This window comes from Emys orbicularis, chromosome 2, assembly GCF_028017835.1.
Source record: "Emys orbicularis isolate rEmyOrb1 chromosome 2, rEmyOrb1.hap1, whole genome shotgun sequence".
In the NCBI taxonomy this organism is placed as follows: Eukaryota; Metazoa; Chordata; order Testudines; family Emydidae; genus Emys; species Emys orbicularis.
Window position 1 is genome coordinate 195,700,132 of NC_088684.1, and position 21,957 is coordinate 195,722,088.

At 41.7% G+C, this 21,957-nt stretch overlaps 1 protein-coding gene across 1 annotated transcript in view; it reads right to left on the reverse strand.

Annotated features, from left to right (window-relative positions):
• Positions 1–21,957, reverse strand: part of CUL1 (cullin 1) — an 85,383-nt gene that overhangs the window by 37,133 nt on the left and 26,293 nt on the right. The window contains exons 3-6 of the mRNA XM_065397955.1: positions 6,235–6,409; positions 4,888–5,055; positions 2,275–2,325; positions 1,608–1,698 (exon numbers count right to left, since the gene is read on the reverse strand). Of these exons, the coding sequence (XP_065254027.1) occupies positions 1,608–1,698; positions 2,275–2,325; positions 4,888–5,055; positions 6,235–6,409 (485 nt within the window). The remainder of the gene's footprint in view (positions 1–1,607; positions 1,699–2,274; positions 2,326–4,887; positions 5,056–6,234; positions 6,410–21,957) is intronic.

The following is a 21,957-nucleotide window of genomic DNA, read 5'->3' on the forward strand; positions in this document are numbered from 1 at the left end:
TCAGTGGAGGGGAATGAAGTGACATCAATAACGGGACGCAGGTCTTGACAGCCCCATCAAGAGAAACTCTTTGCTTGGAAAGCTGGATCCCTTATCTCCAACGGGACTGATGTTACCAATGGTTACGGCCCAAGGCTGGCAGGTGGAATGGAAGAACAACTTTGCCTTGTTCGGATAATGTCTTCCTCTGGCGTAACGGCATCCCGGATTAGAGATGGTCCTCAATAGGAGGGGTGAATGCAGATAGGAAAAAGCAAACAAGTCCTCCAGGGAGACCCAGGTCTCTGATAACCCTTCGGTACAAGGAGTCTCCATTGACAGAGCTGTCTGAACCGGAGATTCCTTCATCACCATGGTGGTCAGGCCTCCTTTGGGGCCATGCAGCTACCGATACTGCATCAGCTCTGGAAATGGATGGCATCACCAGGAGCTGTTTATCCTGAGCCTTCACAATCAGAGCCAATGTTAGAACCGTTGGATCTGTACCGCCTTCTCCTGCAGAGAAGATTTATTTGGGACTAAAGCCAGAGCGCCTGTGCTTGGCAGCTCTCCCATCTTTGATGGGGTGGTTTTAGACAAAGATGGCTTGTCCTTAAGTCTATGAGAGTGCCCTTGGTTCTCATGTGAAGCCTTCTGCCTAGGCTTAACAGTCTTAGCCTCCGTTCCCAAACTCGTGCTCAGAGGGGCACTGCCCACCTGGTGAGACTGATGTATGGGGGCAGAGGCTGGTCCCCAGTCTGGATCTGATTCGGGCTTCACTGACTTCTACGTGAGACGTTTTCTGAGTCTCAGTTCCCGATCTTCACAAGTTCTGCGGCAAAAAGAGCAGCAGATGCTGCACTTGGCAGAAACGTAAGCCTCACCCACGCAGTACAGGCAGCATTGATTATCACTTCTCTGAAGAGAAGCAAGGGCAAGAAACACAATTTCTGAACTCTGGGCATAATCCCAGACTTCTCAGGAGGAAAAATATCCTTGTGTGAGGAAGAAAATGGGGGGGAAAACCCACTATCTAACTCTGCTATGTAGACTATGCCTTGAAGACTACTCAAACTAAGAATATACAATATCTTACAGTAATGACAGTAAAAAAGGAGCTGAGGATTAGGAATATTCTGACTCAGACCTTGCAGTGGTAAGAAGGAACTGGAGAGATGTCACCATGCACCACCTTTTATGCCCTCGGTTCGGACCACAACAAGAGCTACAGCACATGGGCAGGCGAAGAGATACTGCTTGCAAAAAAATTCCAGACTGAAACACATGTTTCGCATGCATATCCCAAGAGTGAAATACATAGGGACCATCACTTGAAGAAGAACATCTACTACAAGCTTAGAGTTCTGATTATTCCTAGCTACAAATTTTTGCCTCTCAAAACAGAAAAGGTTGCGTTATTTTGTTTTAGAGGCATATATTTGTCTGTCACTTCCCCCCATTCTCAGATAGAATAAAAGTTAAAAATTTTACATGGCAAATTACACTACTAAAAGTTTCTTCTACTGCAAAAATCTTTCTTAATCAGCTATGGTAAAAACGTTGCTTCAGGGCTCTGGTAGGAGATTTTCCAAGTGGCTACAAGTAAATCTTAAGGAAAATTCATTTACCATAGGATTGTACGACTCCACTGATCAGCCTGGTGTTGATGGTTTCACCATTTCTTTCCTTTTCTATCAATTTCAACACAGCATTTGTTACCTTTGAAATACGGATTAAAAAGGAGTCAACATACATTAAAACCAACTACTTGGTCAATAAATACAGTAATTAATCAGGCATGCACTTCCACGCTCAAGACAATCCAATCTCCTGAAAAAGAAATAAGGCAATGCGCTAATCTTAACACCAAACAGAACTTCCACAATCATTGAAAGTTGTGCACATCAGTAACTTATAATTCAATATTCTAGCTAACGAACTGCAAAGAAATATAAAAGCATCTGTTTGTGCCTTTACTGCTTCTCTATAATATATAAGCAACCTCTAAACTTTGGTTTAATAAATTCTGCTTGTTTACATTTGAAATATACAGTAGAACCTTGCCAATTCATGCTTTGCTAAACCATATGTCTGTAACATGCACACAAAATGTACAGCCTCTCCCCATCCCTCATATGTAACAGATAATTCAGCTGATGTCCCATATTACTAAAAATTCATTAAAGGAGAAGCAGAAGGCTTTTTTCTTCCCTTTTGCAGTTCACCTTGGAATAGTTACTTGTGACATTTTCATACCAACCTTGCGAAATAATGCACTAGTCATAAAATATGTACCTGCTTATTTAACGGCCTGAACAAACAGTCCCTCCAGGTCACCAAGGCAAGCTAAGATTGGGGAAGGGAGAAGAAGAGAGGAAGGGGTTATATATACAGGATAATCCTTTATGAAAAACTGAAATATTGTATTATGCTAAATAATTATAACTTATTTTTAAGAAGCTTTTTGTCATGGCAGGCAAGTCTCAGTTAGCTAAGCTATCTCAGGAAAAAACGTACATGTTTTATAACTATCCCCACACTCTAAATGATCAGATAATATTTTTGAACTCCCGTTTTCCTCATCCCCCAAAGAGGAATAGGATTGTCCAGTACTTACCTTGACAAATACTCCACTCTTAATAAAAAAAATTTTAAAATGGGTTTTCCTGTGACAGGCTGATGTAGGGACTTTGAATTTGAATGGTCAGAGAAGGACCAGCTAGAAGATGAATACTCAGTAAAGACACCCTCCTAAACTGTTTTTATCGTCCGGCCCAATGCAGAGTTATTTTCATAGTACAATAAAATATATACTAAGCAGAAACTAAAATTAAAAGATTCCTTTACAATATAACAATCTACACTCACAAATGTGTACCACAGAGTTCAAATGAGAGGGAGAATATCATCACTGTTAGACATGACAGTTTAGACTGGTTTTCAGAAGTAATACAGAGGAAAGGTAGGGAGCCTAGAACATATTTATTGAGAGGTTGTGAAATGGAAGAGGATTTGTAGCCTGTGCCGTAACAGCATCCCAATGAAAGAGGGCACAGGGCTCATTAGTATCTAGTAATGAGTTTCAGCTGGCCTGATCAGTTTATTGTACCACAACTCACTAATGACAACCTATATCTAGATGGTGTCATGTAATATATCAATAGAAAGCGAATCATATGGTGATATGTACGGAGGACAAATTCAAAATTACAAACATACTGGAGCTTATGTTATCAAAGAGTGAGGCAGGGCTGAAGTTACCCCAGCCTAGACAAAGGAACGCCATTCTGCCGCCTTGAAGGTTTTTCCAAGGTACATTAGCTACATTAAGAGAAAATGTGAATGCAATTTACACAGAAGGTAAACAGGACCATCAAGCCAACAAGGGGAGGATATATCCACTCAGCATCACAGCAGGGGTAAGAAATTGCAGGAACAGATCAATTTGCATTTTAGCAAACACCAGTGTGGGAAGAAACGAACATGAAACCTTCCTTTATCACGAGATTCCACGTCCCCTTCTTCACAGCTTGAATTAACTTACTTTGGGGAAGGGGGGGGGGGCAAGCCTCTAGAAGAATCCATTTCAAAGATGCACTAGACTATAAAAAAGAGGGGCAAAGAACCCCAAGTTATGTTTCACTTAAGACAACAAAAGAACCAAGCACTCTGGGGGAAATCCTGACCAAGGGGGTGGTCAGCCATCTTACAGGAAGGTAGATTGGTAAGGAAACTACCATGAACAAAGGCTGTAGCTTGATTTTGTTAAATCTTAGCCCTTAGAAAGTGTTTTTCACTGTTATTTTCTTGTAATCATTTCTAACTCTATTCTTTTTTATTTGACTCACTTAAAATCCTGTCTCCTTTTGTTAATAAACTTGTTTTACTTTTAATCTAAATCAACCCACTGCTGTGTTTCATTTAAAGTGAATGTTAACTCTAGTTAATGTGGCAAGCTGCTGGGTATTGTATCTTTAAAGGAACAAAAGAATGGTCTAGGAGAGGGCTGGATATCGCAGAGCACACGATTTTGGGAAATTTGGGACTGGAGGGTTTTATGGTCATCTTGCCAGGTGTAACCAAGGCTGGTGGAGACCAGAACATGGCAGTGGTATAACAAGGCGGCTGCTGGAATCAGAGTTGCTGAGTCAGAGCTGCTTAAAACAGAGACACTCAGTGCATGCTTGTATGTTGGCAGGAAGCATCCAGACAACGGAGCTACAGCAGCACAGGGTTACAGGGTTACATTCAGGGTTACAGGGCAGGAAGTGACAACCCTTCAATCATCTGGATTGCTCCCCAGAACATGCATAGCCAGAAGTCAGAAGAGTACACAATCAGAAAAGAGGTTTAGATGGAATACAGCCCATTAGACAGGGAAACAAAAGGAGAGCTGATCAGGAGGCTGTCACAAATAGTTTTCAAAGTGAAAAAAAAACTTCAATTTTTGTGGAAGATGAAAATTGAGTGAAAGGAGAGAAGAGGAAAACAGGATTAAAATAGCATTAAATGATTTAATTTTTGCAGCAGCATATTAAATTGTATGAAAGAGGTACGTCCAGAAAAAACAAAATTACCAACAATATCGATGACTGTCCCCACTAGAACACAGAACAACATTTTGGAGGCAGGAAGAGCAAGGAAATGAATTTTGGAGGTTATATAAAGTAATATGATTTAGCTTGTCTAGACATGGAGAAGGAAAAAGGTATCATATAACTTGCAAATCTGTCAAATACTGGTGAGCCTCATACAAATAGTCAATTTTAAAGAGTGATTTCTGTGAAGAGAAAGCAGATGCCTGGTGCAGTAGGCTAGGAACACAGTAGGGATATATTTATATTTCCATCAGAATGTTTTAATTAAAAGTTAAAACCAATAAAAGAGAATGCTCTTTAAAATGCTTACTGAGTAGATTTCGTATATTCCTTTACGACCTTCATCACACTCACGACGAACCCAATGTCGATTGAGGTAGGCACAAATCCCATTCAGCACTTTGCTTGAAAACCTATAATCTTCCCATTGTTGAGTGTAAAATTTCAGCACACTCTCATCCATCAAGTCTTCACCATCCTGAAACAGGGAAAATCCACCAATACTGTAGACTGCTTATTTTTTAATATACAATATAATGCTATGTAGAGACAAAAGTAATCATCTACTGTAAACCAAAATCCATGACATATGCTGCTGCTTCCAGTAAGATCTCTATTATAGCAACAGGTATGGCTGCACGTAGGAAACAAAGTATTACTAAATCCATTCTTACCTTGATAGTGGCCTGGCAAAATGTTAAGAGTTATGGGTTAGATATCTAGTAAAAACGCTTGAGCTCCATCTATTCTACAGCCTCCACCATTACTACCACCTGGGGACCTGCAACAGTGGTAAAGGTCATGTGCTAAATTTCTAAGGCCTGGTCTACACTGGGGGGCGGGGGAAGAATCGATCTAAGTTACGCAACTTCAACTACGTCGACGTACTTAGATCTACTTACCGCAGTGTCTTCACTACGGTGAGTTGACTGCTGCCACTCCCCCGTCGACTCTGCCTGTGCCTCTCGCCGAGCTGGAGTACAGGAGTAGACGGGAGAGCGCTCGGGGATCGATTTATCGCGTCTAGTCTAGACGCGATAAATCGATCCTCGCTGGATCCATCGCTGCCCACCAATCCGGCCGGTAGTGAAGACATACCCTTAGTATAGCTGCTGCCCAAGAGTCAAGAGTGAATACTGTCACTCTCTCCTTGGCACCCCTGTACATAGCAGCAGTTAAAGTTGCTACCTTGGCAGAGATAAGGCATCACACCTGGCTCTTACTATAGCATTGAAGTCTGAGATGTAAGAAAAATGTTACAGAATACAGGAGAAGCTGAAATATCTTTCCCGACTAGCCAACAAGCTGCCCTTTTTCTTTTTGCAGTAGGGTTAATATTGAGGTTAGCTATTAGCTAAACAAAATTCAGCTACCCGCACAGCAAATTAAAAAGTTACATAGGATAGCTTGTGAGCATCACCAAACAGTGAGAGAAGTTTTGTGTTTATTTCACAGTGACTGACTTGTGTACAAGGTAAAAAGTCAAAGGTTAAACAGACAATTAAGATATTAAATGTCATGATTTTCTACAAATTTGATCATTCGACAATTTTACTTGCAATGGCTTCAGATATTTTTAGTTTTACTGTACTATTCTGACTCCAAGTCACATGAGTTTAATGTAATTATTCACTGAGTTGACATGATGCCGCCTTACCTTAAGGAGATTTGTCAAGTAGTTCTTCAGAAATTCTTTAAGTCGTTTGTACAGTTCTAAGCCAACAAACTGAGCTCCTCCAGGTGTCTGGCCTTTTTTAGATTTGGAAGGAGGTACTCCCGCTCCTCGTGCTTGATTAGACTGGTGTACACTAGTACAGTAGTTATAAACATGACTGATAGAAAAGTTAAGGAATATCTATGTGTGCATTACAAATATTCTATGCAAATTCTAGGAGTTCCATTTGAACATCTCTAAGAATTTATAAACAATGATTTAGCCCGCCTGCGAGGATTACCTGTGGTGTCAGTAAGTAGTATTCCCATGTTACACACGGGAAAAGTGAAGGAAAGAGATTAAGTTATTTGTCCAAAGCATCTCAGTCTGTAGTGGAACTGAAAACAGAACAACGCATTTCTGACTGAATTAATGTAGTAACAATTCTCAAAAGGTCAAAAGTTATCCTGGCAATTGTTTTCTTGTTAATTTAGTTTCTGTTCCCAGCAAAACAATCAAAGAAAACAATATTAAGAGAAGAAATATCATGAAATACATTTAGAGGGTGATATCAGGAAAAGAGACCACAAGCTTATGTAAAGAAATCTTTCAAGGCTAATCTGACTGCCTTCACTTTTTGCTAGAATTACAAAATGAATGAATAAAGGCAGAAACACAGTGGATACATGTTTATTTTAGTAAAGCATTTATAATAGTCTCAAAGTCTTAACAGAAAAATTCACACTGGTTTGGATAGGAATATGGTCACATTGAATTAAAACTGTCTAAAAGACTGAACAAAAGGTAATAATCAAATTTATCTAAATGCACAGAGGGATCTAGGAGAGTACTGCAAGGATTGATCTTAGGACCAATCTTAGTTAACATCTTTATTAATAAACTGGAAGATGAAGTAAACCACACTAATTTGCTGATAAAGGTGAAAATGACGCACAAGGCCTCTGCGCCAGTTAAACTTTAAATGGATGCACAGGCATTGTGCTGGCCTGCTGCACAGAGGTGAATTTCACTTGTTCCTGAACTGGAAGGAATTTAAGCACTAGTCTGAACAGACAAAGAAAGGGACCAGAAACATGGGCTGAAAATAAAATTAGATTAATTTTTGAAGAATGCAAGCTAATCAGGGCCGGCTCCAGCGTTTTTGCTGCCCCAAGCGGTGGGGGGGAGGGGAAGCCACGATCGGCACTTCTACAGCCGCCGCTTGATTCTTCGGCGGCAGGTCCTTCCCTCCGAGAGGGACCCGCCGCCGAATTGCCGAAGAGCTGGACGTGCCACCCCTTTCCGTTGGCCGCCCGAAGCACCTGCTTGCTGCGCTGGTGCCTGGAGCCGGCGTTGAAGCTAATACAAGCTGAGGAAAAACAAACAAGTGAGCATGCGCACACACAAGGGGAGGGAGAAATATGGGAAGCAGTTATGCAGAAAGAGACCCAGTATCACTAATGGGCAGCAAAGTACACATTTGTTTGCAATGTGATGTGATTAAATAATAGGCCAAAGCAATTTTGTCTGCGAACAGTCATCAAGTCATGGAGCAGTGTGGTAATAATTCCTCTATAGCTTTAGTTTGACCACACATAGAAAACTGCATTTAGTTCTGAATGCCACATTCCCAGGAGAAATTCTAATTTTTAAGTCTTCCCAAGGAATCAGTGGAAGCCCCATTGCTCGGGACACATCAAACTAGAGACGACAAAACTAGGAAGTGTCCTTTACAAAACTGCTTTCCTGTGACTGGGAAATGGATTAGATGATCTAATAGTCTTTATTTTTAATTTGTAAGACTACTAACTCCGGGTCTATGCTTTGCCCACTAGGCCAGGATTCATCGATAAAAAACAAGCACACCTCAGAAAACTATTTTGCTTGTGTTTTGATTTTTAACCCTCCCTCTAGAAAGGCTAGCACAATAAAAGGAAATCGGTGAGCAAAATTAAATATCAATAGAATTAGATAACCCAGCATACATTGTGCACCAGAGTCACTATGGACAGATTTGTAACATCAAACTTTAATCACAATCAGAACCTCTGAAAGATAGCAAATAATCCCCAACCACATTTTTTTTAAATGTACGGCTGTCTTTAATATTAAGTCACGCAGATTCTTAAACCTAGTTCTCAGTTTAATCAAGAAAGTATTTGACACTTCAGCAAACACAAAGGCTCAAGGTCTTTATGATCACCCTTTCTGTTTCCCTCCAGTTTATTTTCTCATTTTCTTCTGCATCCCCACTTGCATGTTTATTTTAAAAAGTCATCTACTTATACCCCAAGAATACAATCCCCTTCGCTTAAATTTTACCCTTTTTGGAAATGTATGCCATGTGTTTATTCCCATGTGTTACCCCTACCTCAGTGCCAAATAGGATTTCCTATAAAAATCCTAAAAAATCATTAAAAAAAAACAAAAAATTGAATTAATGCTAAAGTGATAGCAGCTTCATTCCCTGCACCAGTCATTGATTTTCTGGACACTATCAGTTCATAAAGGTATAAGATCAGAACTATTGTCTTTTTCTAGAAAAGTTTAAGCTGCTCTTCAACCTAGTTTATCCAAAAGTTCTGGGATCTGTCATTACACTTACTGATCTGTAACTCAATTCAAGGATCTCTATTTAAGATGTGATGAATAGTACTATCTGCAATATAACAATACCATTGTCTTCCAATTACACAGTACACCTCTATATTGTATTCAATGCTCATTCTTTAGTAACGTTACACTGTCAGCTGAATGCTATATAGTCATCTTTCCAAGTAAGCCTGGTATAGAATCCTCTCCCAGTTATGCTTTAGTCATACAAGTTATTGGGCTCATTACAGGGATAAATGGGTAAACTTTAATGGTCTGTGATTTACAGGAGGTCAGACTGGATGATCTAGTGGTCCCTTCTGGGCTTAAACTCTAGAATCCACTTAGACGATATGCTTAAACTTGGCTTCTATAGAAATAATCATTTGAGAGAGTTAATGCAGATTAGTACAGGTAATCTCTTTTCTTCTCTGAGAAATCACATTTTTACTTAAATTCTGATTGTTTACTATGTTACCCATCACTCATTATTATGCTGCAATTAGCTGTAAATAAGTTTCATTTTCCATAATAAAGTACTTTGAGTTCATGGGACACAAATAAAATGTATTTTATTAGTTTATGGCATTCAGGAGAACAGAGACAGTTCACAGTTGGCTTTTCCTTTTCAGCTTTGTATAAAGAATGGTATCACTGCAATTTACAGTAGTCCAATGGAATTGTAACTTTTAATGGTAGATTGTGTTCACACTAGCCATCCTGTTTTGGTTAAACCATGTCCATTTAGCATTTCCTCCAGCAACTGCAATAACAGGCATACAGTCCCCATAGCTGGAGTCGGAGAGATGCAATGTAGTTGGGAGAAGTGCTGTCCTACAACATTTAAAATGTGTGCATCATCAATGGTCTATTTCCCTACACAATTTTCTTTTAGAGATCCCAATCTCTATCTGGCTATGATCCCTTTTGTCAACAAACGGAGAGAGCACATACATCTTTTTCCACTTCTGGATATAAAAATATCCCTTTCTTATGGCCTCTCCCCCCAAAAAACATTATGTTTTTCTAAGATGCTGAACTTCCTTCACTATTTGTACTTGGGTTAGGACTAAAAAAAAAAAGACAGGGTTATGCTCTGATTCTCGTGAAAGGGCAGGGAACCATTAGTAAGAAGTGTGGCACTGTTTTGACCACAGCGTTGCCCGGAGGCAACTCCAAGGTAGGGCATGATGTTCTCCAATTAGCATAGCCAAACCTATGGCAAGCAAAAACAAGACTCTGAGGATAAATATAATGGTGATGTCCTTCCTGATAGCTTGAACAGTGATTTGGTAAGGGCATTCCGATCCAAATTTACTTTAATGAAAAAATGGGTGGTTTGAGTACAGGCCTTTGTGTCCAATTTAGCAAACATCTCAGTATGACTGGAGATGTTCCCAAAAGTTGTATGGTCTACATCAGTGGTCACCAACCCATCAATCCTGGAGCCTCGGCCAGTTGATCGCGATCTCCGGGCCGCTAAAAGTCTGTTGGTGCAGGGGCTCAGGCAGGCTCCCTGCCTGCCGAGGCCCCACACCGCTCCCAGAAGCGGCTGGCTGCTGGCACATCTCTGTGGCCCCTGGGGGAAAGAGGGGATGAGGTGCCTCCGCACCCTGCCCCCGCGCCCAGCACCGTCCCCACAGCTCCCATTGGCCGGTTCCTGGTTCCCGGCCAATGGGAGCTGTGGGGGCAGGTGCAGGCAGTACACGGAGATCTGCTGACCCTCTTTCCTCCCCAGGGGCCATAGAGACATGCCAGCAGCCAGCCGCTTCCGGGAGCAGCGTGGGGCAATGGCAGGCAAGCAGCCTGCCTGAGCTCCTCTGCACCGCCGACTGGGAGCCGCCTATGGTAAGTGCCTCCCGGCCAGAGCCTGCACTTCGCACCCGCTCCTGCACCCCCCCCCCAAGCTCTCTCACAGACCCCACACCCCAATCCCCTGCGCCAGCCCCCTCCTGCACCCAAACTCCCCCGCCCCCAGAGCCCACACCCCTCACCCTCTCCTGCATCCCAACACTCTGCACCAGCCTGGGGCCCTTTCCTGCACCCAAACTCCCTCCCAGAGCTTGCATCCCACACTCCTGCACCCCAACTCCCTGCCCCAGGCTCAGCCCGTAGCCCCCTCCCACACTCCGAACCCCTCAGTCCCAGCCCAGAGCCTCCACCCCTCCGAACCTGCCCCAGCCCGGTGAAAGTGAGTGAGAGTGGGGGAGAACGAGGGACAGAGGGAGTGGGGAGTGGAGTGAGCAGGGTGGGGCCTCAGGAAAGGAGGGAGATAGCTCCTGGGTTGATCTTAAGTTCAAAAAGTGATCTTGTGCGTAAAAAGGTTGGAGACCGCTGGTCTACATGGTACTAAAAGGTTGCAACTGCAGCAAAGTTAACTTTCAATGAACTGGCACTCATTCCTATGCCCCAACCATTCAGCAAAAATTCCACAATATTCAGAATGTACTACAGCATAGCATCAAACCTCTATTTTCACATTATATAGTGAATACCTTCCAAATTCTTGCATACTAAATACAAATACATGAATTCTTTGAATTAATCAAGGCTGAAAGGACCTTGTCAAAAAAGGCCTCTCTCTACTAAACTTGCCCTATCAACAGCCACGCTGTAAGTCTGAAGTGAACTGACTGTACTTCTGTCACTAGGAGATGGAACTGAGGCTTCACTAGGTCCATTAAGCCAGGGTACTCACAGCAAGTCTGGTGAGTTCAGAATGAAGTTTCCTGTGGGCATGGCTTTCTTTTGGAGAACTTCCTCACCAGGGGGGGTGTTTCAGAAAAATGGGGAGGGGGGTGGCTGCAATGGAGTAGTACATGTTTGTCAGCAAGTTGTGCCAGCATGTAGAAATATTATATGTGATTATTTTATATCCTGAAAAGTGGGAGGTAGGAGGTGGCAAAGAGTGGAAGACACAATAGAGAATACAGACCTATGAAAAGTCAGGGGAAGGGGGGGGGGGGGAAACTGCCCTCCCTGCCCCACAGCAAATGATAAGAACATAAGAACGGCCATACTGGGTCAGACCAAAGGCCCATCTAGCCAGTATTCTGTCTTCTGACAGTGGCCAATGCCAGGTACCCCAGAGGGAATGAACAGAACAGGTAATCGTCAAGTGATCCATCCCGTCGCCCATTCCCAGCTTCTGGCAAACAAGAGGCTAGGGACACAAACCATGCCCATCCTGGCTAATAGCCATTGATGGACCTATCCTCCATGAACTTATCTAGTTCTTTTTTGAATCCTGTTATTGTCTTGGCTTTCACAACATCCTTTGGGAAGGAGTTCCACAGGCTGATTGTGCGTTGTGTGAAAAATGCTGCTCTTGTTGCCCACTATGTGCCAGAATGAGAACACGTATAGCAGTTCAAAGTTCCACTCAAGTAACAGAGCATCTATTCCCCCAAAGACTTGATCCCTGAATGCGCTGAAATAACCCTCTGTCTTCCTATTGATCTTGATGATAATCTGCAGTTCCCCAACTCTAGTGTACTGCAGACATCTTGTGATTGAGCTCCCATGACCCTGGACCAAGTGGTGTTCAACCCAGGATCAACAGCCGCATGTGGGAGTTTGTCCATTTACTTTCTGTGATTCCTTGCCTATAAAAACTCTGGTTGCATTGTCCGACTGCACCCAGAAGGGCTTGATGACAAGATCGTGTACAACGGAGAGCCGAGTGAGTTTTGCCTTCATATTGAGTTGGTCAATTAACCACCACCTCTTTGTGGTCCCTTTGCTCTAGGTCATCCCAATAGGTTCACTTTTGTATTCAGAACTGACCACTGGGAGGTCCTGCCCCCCCGGTTCCTGTGATCCAGCCTCCACCATAGAGCCAGCAGCTGGAGAATCATCATTACAGTCCTTTGATACCGATTCCACATTGAAACAGCAATTTTTTCTGCTCTTATTAGTAACTAGGCCCCAAGGACCAACTCCAAGCTCACTGCTATGGATAAACACCTATAAGCAATCTTATACAGATGCTGAGGTCACAGAAGGACTGATCCCAACACTAAGCCCGCCCTGTGTTGACTCTGCTGTGTTCACTATCCAACTAGGCTTCCAGGAAGACCAAGTGTTGAGAGAGATAGGAATCATAGAATATCATAGAAGATCTTTTCTCTGCTAGTGATCCAACTCCTGGCTCTCCAAGAAGGAACATAACCTGCTGATGGCCTCTCACCAGCCAATCGTCTAAGTAGGGGTGCATTCATAGTCCTTTCTTGAGGCCTCAATGGACCTCAAGCACTATTATAGCATTGATGAGTGTTCTTGGCAAATTATCCCTAAATTTAGTTATTTCTGCAAATAGAATGGAAGCAAGGTTTAACGCTCACACACAAACCAACAAGCATCATTTATTTACTTGCATGAAAGTGTGCAATTGACAAAGACATTCTAGCCAAAAATAAGACGGACATTCGTAGAACAAATCTCAAGCATGCACATAATGAAAGTATTCTACATAGTCAAATTTTGGTATTCTTCCAGCTTGACTTTTGTATAAATCAAACCACAAATTACAGCATTTACTCCTGTTGTGTGGTCCATCAGAAAGTATTCCTGTACATAAAATGACCTTCCGTATGTTCTACATGTAAAAATAATACTGCTCTCATGCTGTTGACGTTTACACTCTGTGCCCCCATATGCTATAGCCAGCCACTGACAGAAAGACTGATGTATTCAAAACAAAATCTGAAATGCTGCATGTGTAATCAATCTGTAATCCTGAAACAAAGTACATCACAAACAGTCCAAAAATCACAGGGAGCGTTCTATAAAAAGAATTCTTGCCTTAGAGAAAGTAAAACCTAGTTTCATAACAGCAGCATACTTCAGAACTCATGTGTGTATCCAAATGGCTATTAGGAAATATTAAAAGATCTCACTGGAATGTTTTTGCAATTTTGTATAGTCATTTACAAATCAAGCGGAGGGGACAAATAAATTACTCAGAGGGTCTTCTGTCCCAATATGCAGAGGAGTGTAGTCTTACTTCTTTCCCAAGCTAATTGTCCAGCTAGTAAACATCAAGACCTGATCCAATAATGTGATGAGTATCTGCTAAGAGGTACTAGTTTCCCTCAATTTCTATTACTTTCAAGACAGACACAGCACTTTAGAAATAACTTACATTAGGTTCTAATTCTGCAAACTGATCCTGCTATTAAGAGATACTAACTTTAAACCTAAGGCAAAAAAAAAAAAATGTATGGGGGAAAATGAAGCCATAATACAGTCTCCTGATGCCCCTTCAAGGGTATAAGATTCAAGAGACAAAAATCTGAGCTTTCCTTCCCTTTCTTGTAAATTGTGATACACAATCACCAGAACTGGCCAATAGCTAGGTTCTAATTCAACTTCAACACATGCATCCTAAAAGTTGCTTGTCTCTTTGCAATGCTTCCAAAAAAACCTTGACGACTCATCTAAAGCTCATCTGTGCAGAACACAGAGTTGTCTCAGGGGCCAGCCACAGTGTGTGGAACAAACATGCACAGGAACCTCACCACCTACCGCTCAAATTCAAGGCACACTTCTTCAATCTTGCCTTCTCCAATATAAACACATAGCAGCATGTACATATTAAAAAACCTACCCCAAAACCCCCCCACACTACCCTGCACACACCATTCTCCCCCTGGAGAAAGTAAGAACAAGCCACATGCGACAGATGTTAGTCATGTCCCTTAATGTACTACTGGAAGGCACTCAGATACTACACAAATGAGGGCAGCATAAAAACGTATAGAAATCAAAAATTAATTGCATGTTTTTATAATGAAACTGATTATTTAAGAAGTTGCCTTGAGAGGCATAACCAGATTATGTGAGAAGGTTCTTCAAAATTAAGTAGAGAAGAACCTCAGAGTTATGAACACCTTGAGAATGGAAGTTGTTCGTAACTCTGAACAAAACGTCATGATTGTTCTTTCAAAACATTGACTTAATACAGCTTTGAAACTTTACTGCGCAGAAGAAAAATGCTGCTTTCCCTTGATTTTTTTTAGTAGTTTACATTTAACACAGTACTGTACTTGCTTTTTATTTTTTGAGGGGGAGACGCGTCTGCTGTTGCTTGAGTGCGTGCTTCCAGTTCCAAATGAGGTGTGTGGTTGACTGGTCAGTTTGTAACTCTGGTGTTCCTAACTCTGAGGTTCTACTATAGTATGCTACAAGGATAACAACGAAACTTTCTAAATAGGGTTTTTCTATTCATTATTTATAATCTCCTTTATATATGCTGAATCTGGGCATCAACTTTGCTACTTCCTATGATCCAACAAGCTGGGTTAATCTCTTTACCATTTATGTGTTTACTGTTAATATTTCACTCAGGGAAATGATAAGCATAAAATAATTGAGGAAAAATATACAAACCACTTCACTTTAAAAGAAACTACTTGGGAAGTTACAGAAATAGAGTAATTTGCATTGTGTTAATTGTAGGGCTGGATGTAATTTAACCATAATTTTTCTGACAAAAAATGCAAATGTGGGTAAATTTAAACATTTTGTAAATTTGTGTTGAATTCACAGAATTGACTTAATTGGGAAAAAAGCCTTACATTTAAAAAAAAGTTTTGACACTTTTCAATATAAAAGTTTGAGTTTAAATTTTTCACAGTTTTTCAATTTTATTTAAAATTTTATTTTATTTTAAAAAATTAACATAAAAACTCAAAATCCAAACAATGTTTTTATATTTTTCAATTTGCCAGAAAGTTTTAAAAAATATTTTCAGCTTAACCCAAGGAAAGTTTTCTTTCCTGATTTTTCAGAACTGCCAGCAAATCAAAAACAGCTCTAGTTAAATGGCATTCCAAAAAAAAAAAAATTTAGCTTATTGCATTTAATACAACACAGAATATTAGAGAAAAAAACTGTTAATGTTGAGTTATAGTTTCAGATCAAATATGACATAAAGATTAAGTTTTGTAAAACAACCAAATAAAGCTTTTTCAAAAACTAAGACCAATGGAAACGCTTACATGATTTTTCTAACCCCCTCATAAATCAATTGTTGAAGGAATTTTGGTCAAATTTTCCGAAGTTAAAAACATGTCAAATTAATTCACCTTCAGGCAGGGCGTTTACAAAGCTGCAGCACAATTTCAAAACAGTAACATGAGTGCTAGAAAAAATATATTTCAGACCCTTCTAGGTAGCTCTTATATACCCAGGCACTGGTATGCAACCGCTCTCCACAAACCTTTAATCATGTAAAGTACTATATAAAAGTGTTGAAGGCATATTCCCAGTTTACACGGGAAGAGATGAAGCAGTTCGCAAAGGGACTTGTTTAGAGAGTCAGTGGCAGAATTCAGATTAGATTTTAGCCATCCCTGACAGCAAACATTGTGCATGAGCAACTATACATATGTATATTGGAGAAGGAACACATTTGTCTACAACAGGGGTAGGCAACCTTTCAGAAGTGGTGTGCCGAGTCTTCATTTATTCACTTTAAGGTTTCCCGTGCCGGTAATACATTTTAACGTTTTTTTAGAAGGGGTCTCTCTCCAAGTGTATATTATATAACTAAACTATTGTTGTATGTAAAGTAAACAAGGTTTTTAAACCATTTAAGAAGCTTCATTTAAAATTAAATTAAAATGCTGATCTTACGCCGCCAGCCTACTCAGCCCACTGGGTGGGGGGTTCAGGGCAGAGGGCTGGGTGCTGGGGGGGGACTCGAGGTCAGGGCAGAAGGCTGGGTGTGGGGGGGTTCAGGGCAGAGGGCTGGGTGTGGGGGGGGACTCGAGGTCAGGGCAAAGGGCTGGGGTGTGTGGAGGTGCAGGGCACAAGGCTGGGTGTGGGGGGGGGTTCAGGGCAGAGGCCTGGGTGTGGGGGGGACTCAAGGTCAGGGCAGAGGGCTGGGGTGTGTGGAGGTGCAGGGCACAAGGCTGGGGTGTGTGTGGAGATGCAGGGCAGAAGGCTGGGTGTTGGGAGCAACTCGAGGTCAGGGCAGAGGGCTGGGGGGTGTGGAGGTGCAGGGCAGAAGGCTGGGGGGGTGGAGGTGCAGGGCAGAAGGCTGGGGGGGGTGGAGGTGCAGGGCAGAGGGCTAGGTGTTGGGGGCAACTCGAGGTCAGGGCAGAGGGCTGGGGGGAATGTGGGGGGTGCAGGGCAGAGGGCTGGGTGTGTGTTGGGGTGGGGAGGTGCAGGGCAGAAGGCTGGGGTGCTCGGCTCGTGAGGGTGCTCCCAGCCCCCTGCCCTGAGCAGCTCATGGCAGGGGGCTGGGAGGGATATGACCTGTTCCACCCCCTTCCCCCAGGCCCGTCCCTACCTCTCTCTGCCTGCTCTACGGAGCAGCCAACACGCTGCGCTCGGCTCTGCTCCTCTGGGGGGAGGAGGAGGAGGAGGAGGGGCCGGAATGCACCACGTTGTGCGAAGAAAGGGGGGGGGGGGGGAAGCTTGGCTGCCGCAGGACCAAGCTTCTGCCGCCTGCCCCCGCAGGGGAGAGCGGTGGGCCGGGGGGCTGAGTGGGGCGGGGGGCCGGGACCCCCCCACACACACACACACACCGCTCTCCCCTGCGGGGGCAGGAGGCAGAAGCTTGATCCTGCGGCAGCCAAGCTTCCCCCCCCCCTTTCTTCGCACAACGTGGTGCATTCCGGCCCCTCCGCCCTCCTCCTCCTCCTCTCAGTGGGCAGCAGCGTGCCACTCAGAATCGGCTCGCGTGCCGTAGGTTGCCGACCCCTGGTCTACAATGTGAACTTCAACTGTTTAAATGCAAGTCTGAATTCCATAGGAAGAAAAGCAAAAGAAGCTATACTAAATCTACCAAATAAATTCCAGTGGCCCTACTCACAGCATAAATCTCAGATTTCCTTGCAATCCCAAACTCCCCTTTGCAATCATGGTAATAGACAACAACAAATAAATTATAACTACACATACATATACATAAAAACATACTAAAATTAGGCGTGTATATCCACACACTATAAAAATTCTATGGTAATAGAATGCTGTATCTGGAAGTGTATAGGATACCTTAGTTATGGTTCCCAAAGCAATTTTAACTTGTGTGCCTTGTGGACGTGTAATAGTTAGTTGCCACGTCCATTTACAAATACACACAGGAGATACAGTATAGAATATTTCTTACTGTATCTGTAAGGGAGCAAGTTACGATAAGAACCGTAACTCAGATTTCTTGAATCCATGCATTTAAAAGTTTCAGCATCAATACTCCAACAGCTGTATTTGTACTGAATATCCTGTTGTTGTTTTTTTGTTTTACTAAAGAAAGTGATCAATATGAGAGTCAAATGAGAAAAAAGTGACTGATCATGCACAATGCAGTTATTTCAAACTGAAGAGATCCAAATGCCAGAGTTACCATATAGTCATATCTATATGTCCAAGGCTGTTTATTGAAGTTACTGTACAAGGGAAAATGTGCATTATATATATATTTCATTATCAGATGCAACGTTTTCCCCCCACACATAAATGTATAGGTTTTTATTTCAACCTGAAGGGCTCCTTCTATGCATATGCTGACACACATTCAGAGATGTTGTGAAACATCATATACTGCACACGAACAGCATGGATGGTGATGGGTAATGAATACTGCACCCCAGTGTGATCCCAAACTACTTGACAGGAAAGTGGGGGGCTGCCTTGCAATGGAGCTGAAGGAGAGGCAGACAAATGGCAGGTGTTAAAAACTGCCTTATTGAACCCCTTAGTATACTATCAATGTGGGGAGGGCACAGTCAATTCAGCTAATGTGCCAGATATGGTGAGAGGAGATACTTAAAGTTTAAAAAGTGCTCCACCTACATTCTACTAGATTGTACTGAAAGTTTGACTTTTGTCAAGAGCAGTGGATCCATCACAGAACTGTCTTGTTAATTCCTTCACTAGTATCGTACTTAAGGTTGTTTGCAGACAGAAATCTGTATTATGTACAGTTTAGTATCAATAGTCAAATAAAAAATAAGCCTCATTTCTGGAATGACTGGAGAATACAGACAACTGAAGCAGCAAGTGATCCTAAACTTGAAATATTAAGACAAAAAAAACCAAACAAACAAAAAACCCACCAACACAGCACGTCACAGAGCAGAAACAAAGGATGTATGCAGTAGTAATCATTGTCTACTTAGCCAACTGCTTTTCAAGACTTTTAAAGTTTGCATTACGTAGTGGTCAGAAGTATTCCAGTGGAGGCTTCTGTGCAGCTGTCTTTGGTTAAGATAGAAATGCCTGTGGCCTAAATAGCTAGAGCTAGCCTGAATTTGTATTGCACTTGATCATTTGCTTGGGCAGTCCTCCTACCGATATTGTAGCAAAGCCAATCTGCCAAAATATATATATATACACATACACACACACACACACCCCTCACCATGTTTTAATATTTTAATTTATAAAAAAGTTATTTTAAGTTTATAAACTGTAAATACACTGCATTTAACTGTTATTTTAGTTCACAATGGTAGATGTGTTTGTTTACAGCTGGCATAGTAGGTAAAGCAATTACATTTAACAGAAGAATACTAGATGAGTCTAATTCTGCCCACAGATATGCTAATATTTAGCTCTAACAGAGGTCAAAGAAAGTGATAAAAGAAAAATGATTTCAAGGAGTAAAGCAGAAAGTGGTTGAACAAAAATTTTAATCACAGTAAAACAAATTTACAAATAAGGAAAAGATTATGCAGTAGATAATGAGGTGTAACAAAACATGATCTTTAGTAAAGCTCCTAAATCTAAATATTAAAATGGAATACCTGGGAAATCCTTGTTAAAAGTAATTAGTGAATTGTTAATCAGAACACTTTAGTGTAACAAACAGCTTTTGGGGTATTGGGTTTATTGGAATAATGCTTATGCAAATTTCAGATTATCCTAAATTTGGACAGCTCCCTTTAATGTATATTTCACATAGAAATTAATTTCATGGAATACTGACTAACCAAATGTTTTGGATGTTCTTATGAGATGGATAACTTGTTTTTTTGTTTGTTTGTTTTTTAAACTAAATGACAGAGTTTCTTAAATGCCAGTATCTACACAAATGGCACTTACCTGATTGAATATTTTACAGATTGTGCACTTCCCATCTCTCCCCAGAACAAATGAAAAAGGTTAAAGCAGGTTAAGTGTTCTACCTGCATGAGTAGAATTGTTATTACAAATGCATAGCTTTTGAAGTGTTTAAACAGTAAAGATTTTAAAGATATAAAGTAGCCAGATTTTGTTTTAAAAATTAGAACCATTAAATATGATTGCTCTGACTGGATTAAGAATAAGTAGATTAGACAGTTCCTTGAGAACAATGATCATCAGATTACGTTTTACAAACAACGATGGGAAAGTGCTGCAGGGAAATGGAAGATTGTGAGGCTATTCCACAAGATTTATGGCAGAGTATGCAGAAAATTGAAGAATCACTATTTTGAAGAAAAGAAAACATACGAATGTTTTTACCCAAAGTAAAATGCACACTTACGGTGGAACTCCAAAAAGAAATGCAATATTTTAAAACTTTTGATATTTCTATTCATCAGTCAATTTATTGACAATCATTCATGCTTTCATCCTGTGTTTGGAGCAGACAGAATAGAGAGGTTAGCAAAATAATACTTATTACTACTACTGTATATGTTGTGCTAATTATGGCAGTGTATTAGCTCTCTATTATGGAAGTAAACTTGAAAATAGGACTTGGATGCTTTTGAAAGTTTTACCCATCTATTTTTTGTTTGGTCACTTCTTTAGGCAGGGTCTGGATTAGCGGACATGTTTCCTCGGAGACAATAAATTAGCCAGTAAGAATATTTTCTCTTTGTTGGAAGAGACACTGCTGATCTGACATTGAAAGTGACTTACAGATAGATCAAGTCAGATAAACAGGGTGGAGAGAATGAACACAAAAAGGGGTTACTCACATTGTGCAGTAACAGCAGATCTTCAAGATATGGGTGTTCCACTTCAGATGTGCATGCGTATCTCAAACCCTTGACAGGAGATTTTCCCACTAGCAGTGCCAGTTCAGCCCACACATGCACCCTATGCCTCCTCATTCCAGACCAGAACCATACAGGGATGCGCAGATGAACTGCCCTCAGTTCCTTCTCCACTCGAACATCTACACAGAAAACAGTCCAAACCAGAGGGGAAGGAGGGTGGGTAGTGGAGCACGCATAGGGACATACATCTCGAAGAACTGCAGTTACTGCACAAGGTAAGTAACCACTTCTTTTTCTTCAAGTAGTGTCCCTATGGGTGCTCCACTTCAGGTGACTTCTGAGCAGTTTTCTCAGAGGGAGGGAGCTTCGGAACGGAGTCCAGAACTGAAGATAGTAGAGAAGTACCCAGAGCCGCACTGACTCTGTCGGCATAGATTAAAGCATAGTGTTTCGAAAATGTACATACTGAAGCCCACGTAGCAGCCCTACATATCTCAGACACCAGTACATTTAAGCAATGCTACAGTTTATGAAATTGTATTTGACCATAACAGCCTGATAGTTCACTAACAGCACCCTTGCAGTTCAGGATGAACAGGACTTCTGTCCAAACAGATCCAGTCTCTTTTGTCCTTGTCATGAGGAACAGACCTGAGAAGTGTTGCCTGCCCGGCTCATTTACCGCATCCATTTCTAGGGATTTAGGTGGAGGGTCGGAAAACAAGAAATCAGATTCCTTGGGGGGGGGAGGGGGCGGGGGAAATCATCATACTTTTTATCTGCCCTTTTACACATTGGTGGAATAGTAGCAGGTGTTTGCCACACAGCCGTAGCTGGATCCAGGAGCACCTCGTTGATAGGTAATGCCACCCTGGAGGATTTTGCTGACTGTAGAATATCCAACGGCTTGCATTGTGAATCCTGACCTTTTTGAGTGGAATTTGAAGAGTGTCAACTACCATTTACATGAGATCTTGAAATTGCCAAAAACTGTTGGTCACAGAAAGTGGAGAACGCATAACTGCATCATCTGGAGATGAGAACAAATGAGTGTTTTAGGGGTGGCCTGGCCTCCTGTTCCTCAAACATCTCCTGCTGTGAGAGAGGGAGAGGACTGAACAACCCTAAAATCCCTTTGAGATGGTGGTGGTCTGGAGAATTGCTGTCAGTAAGCAGTCCAGGGATCCCAGTATGG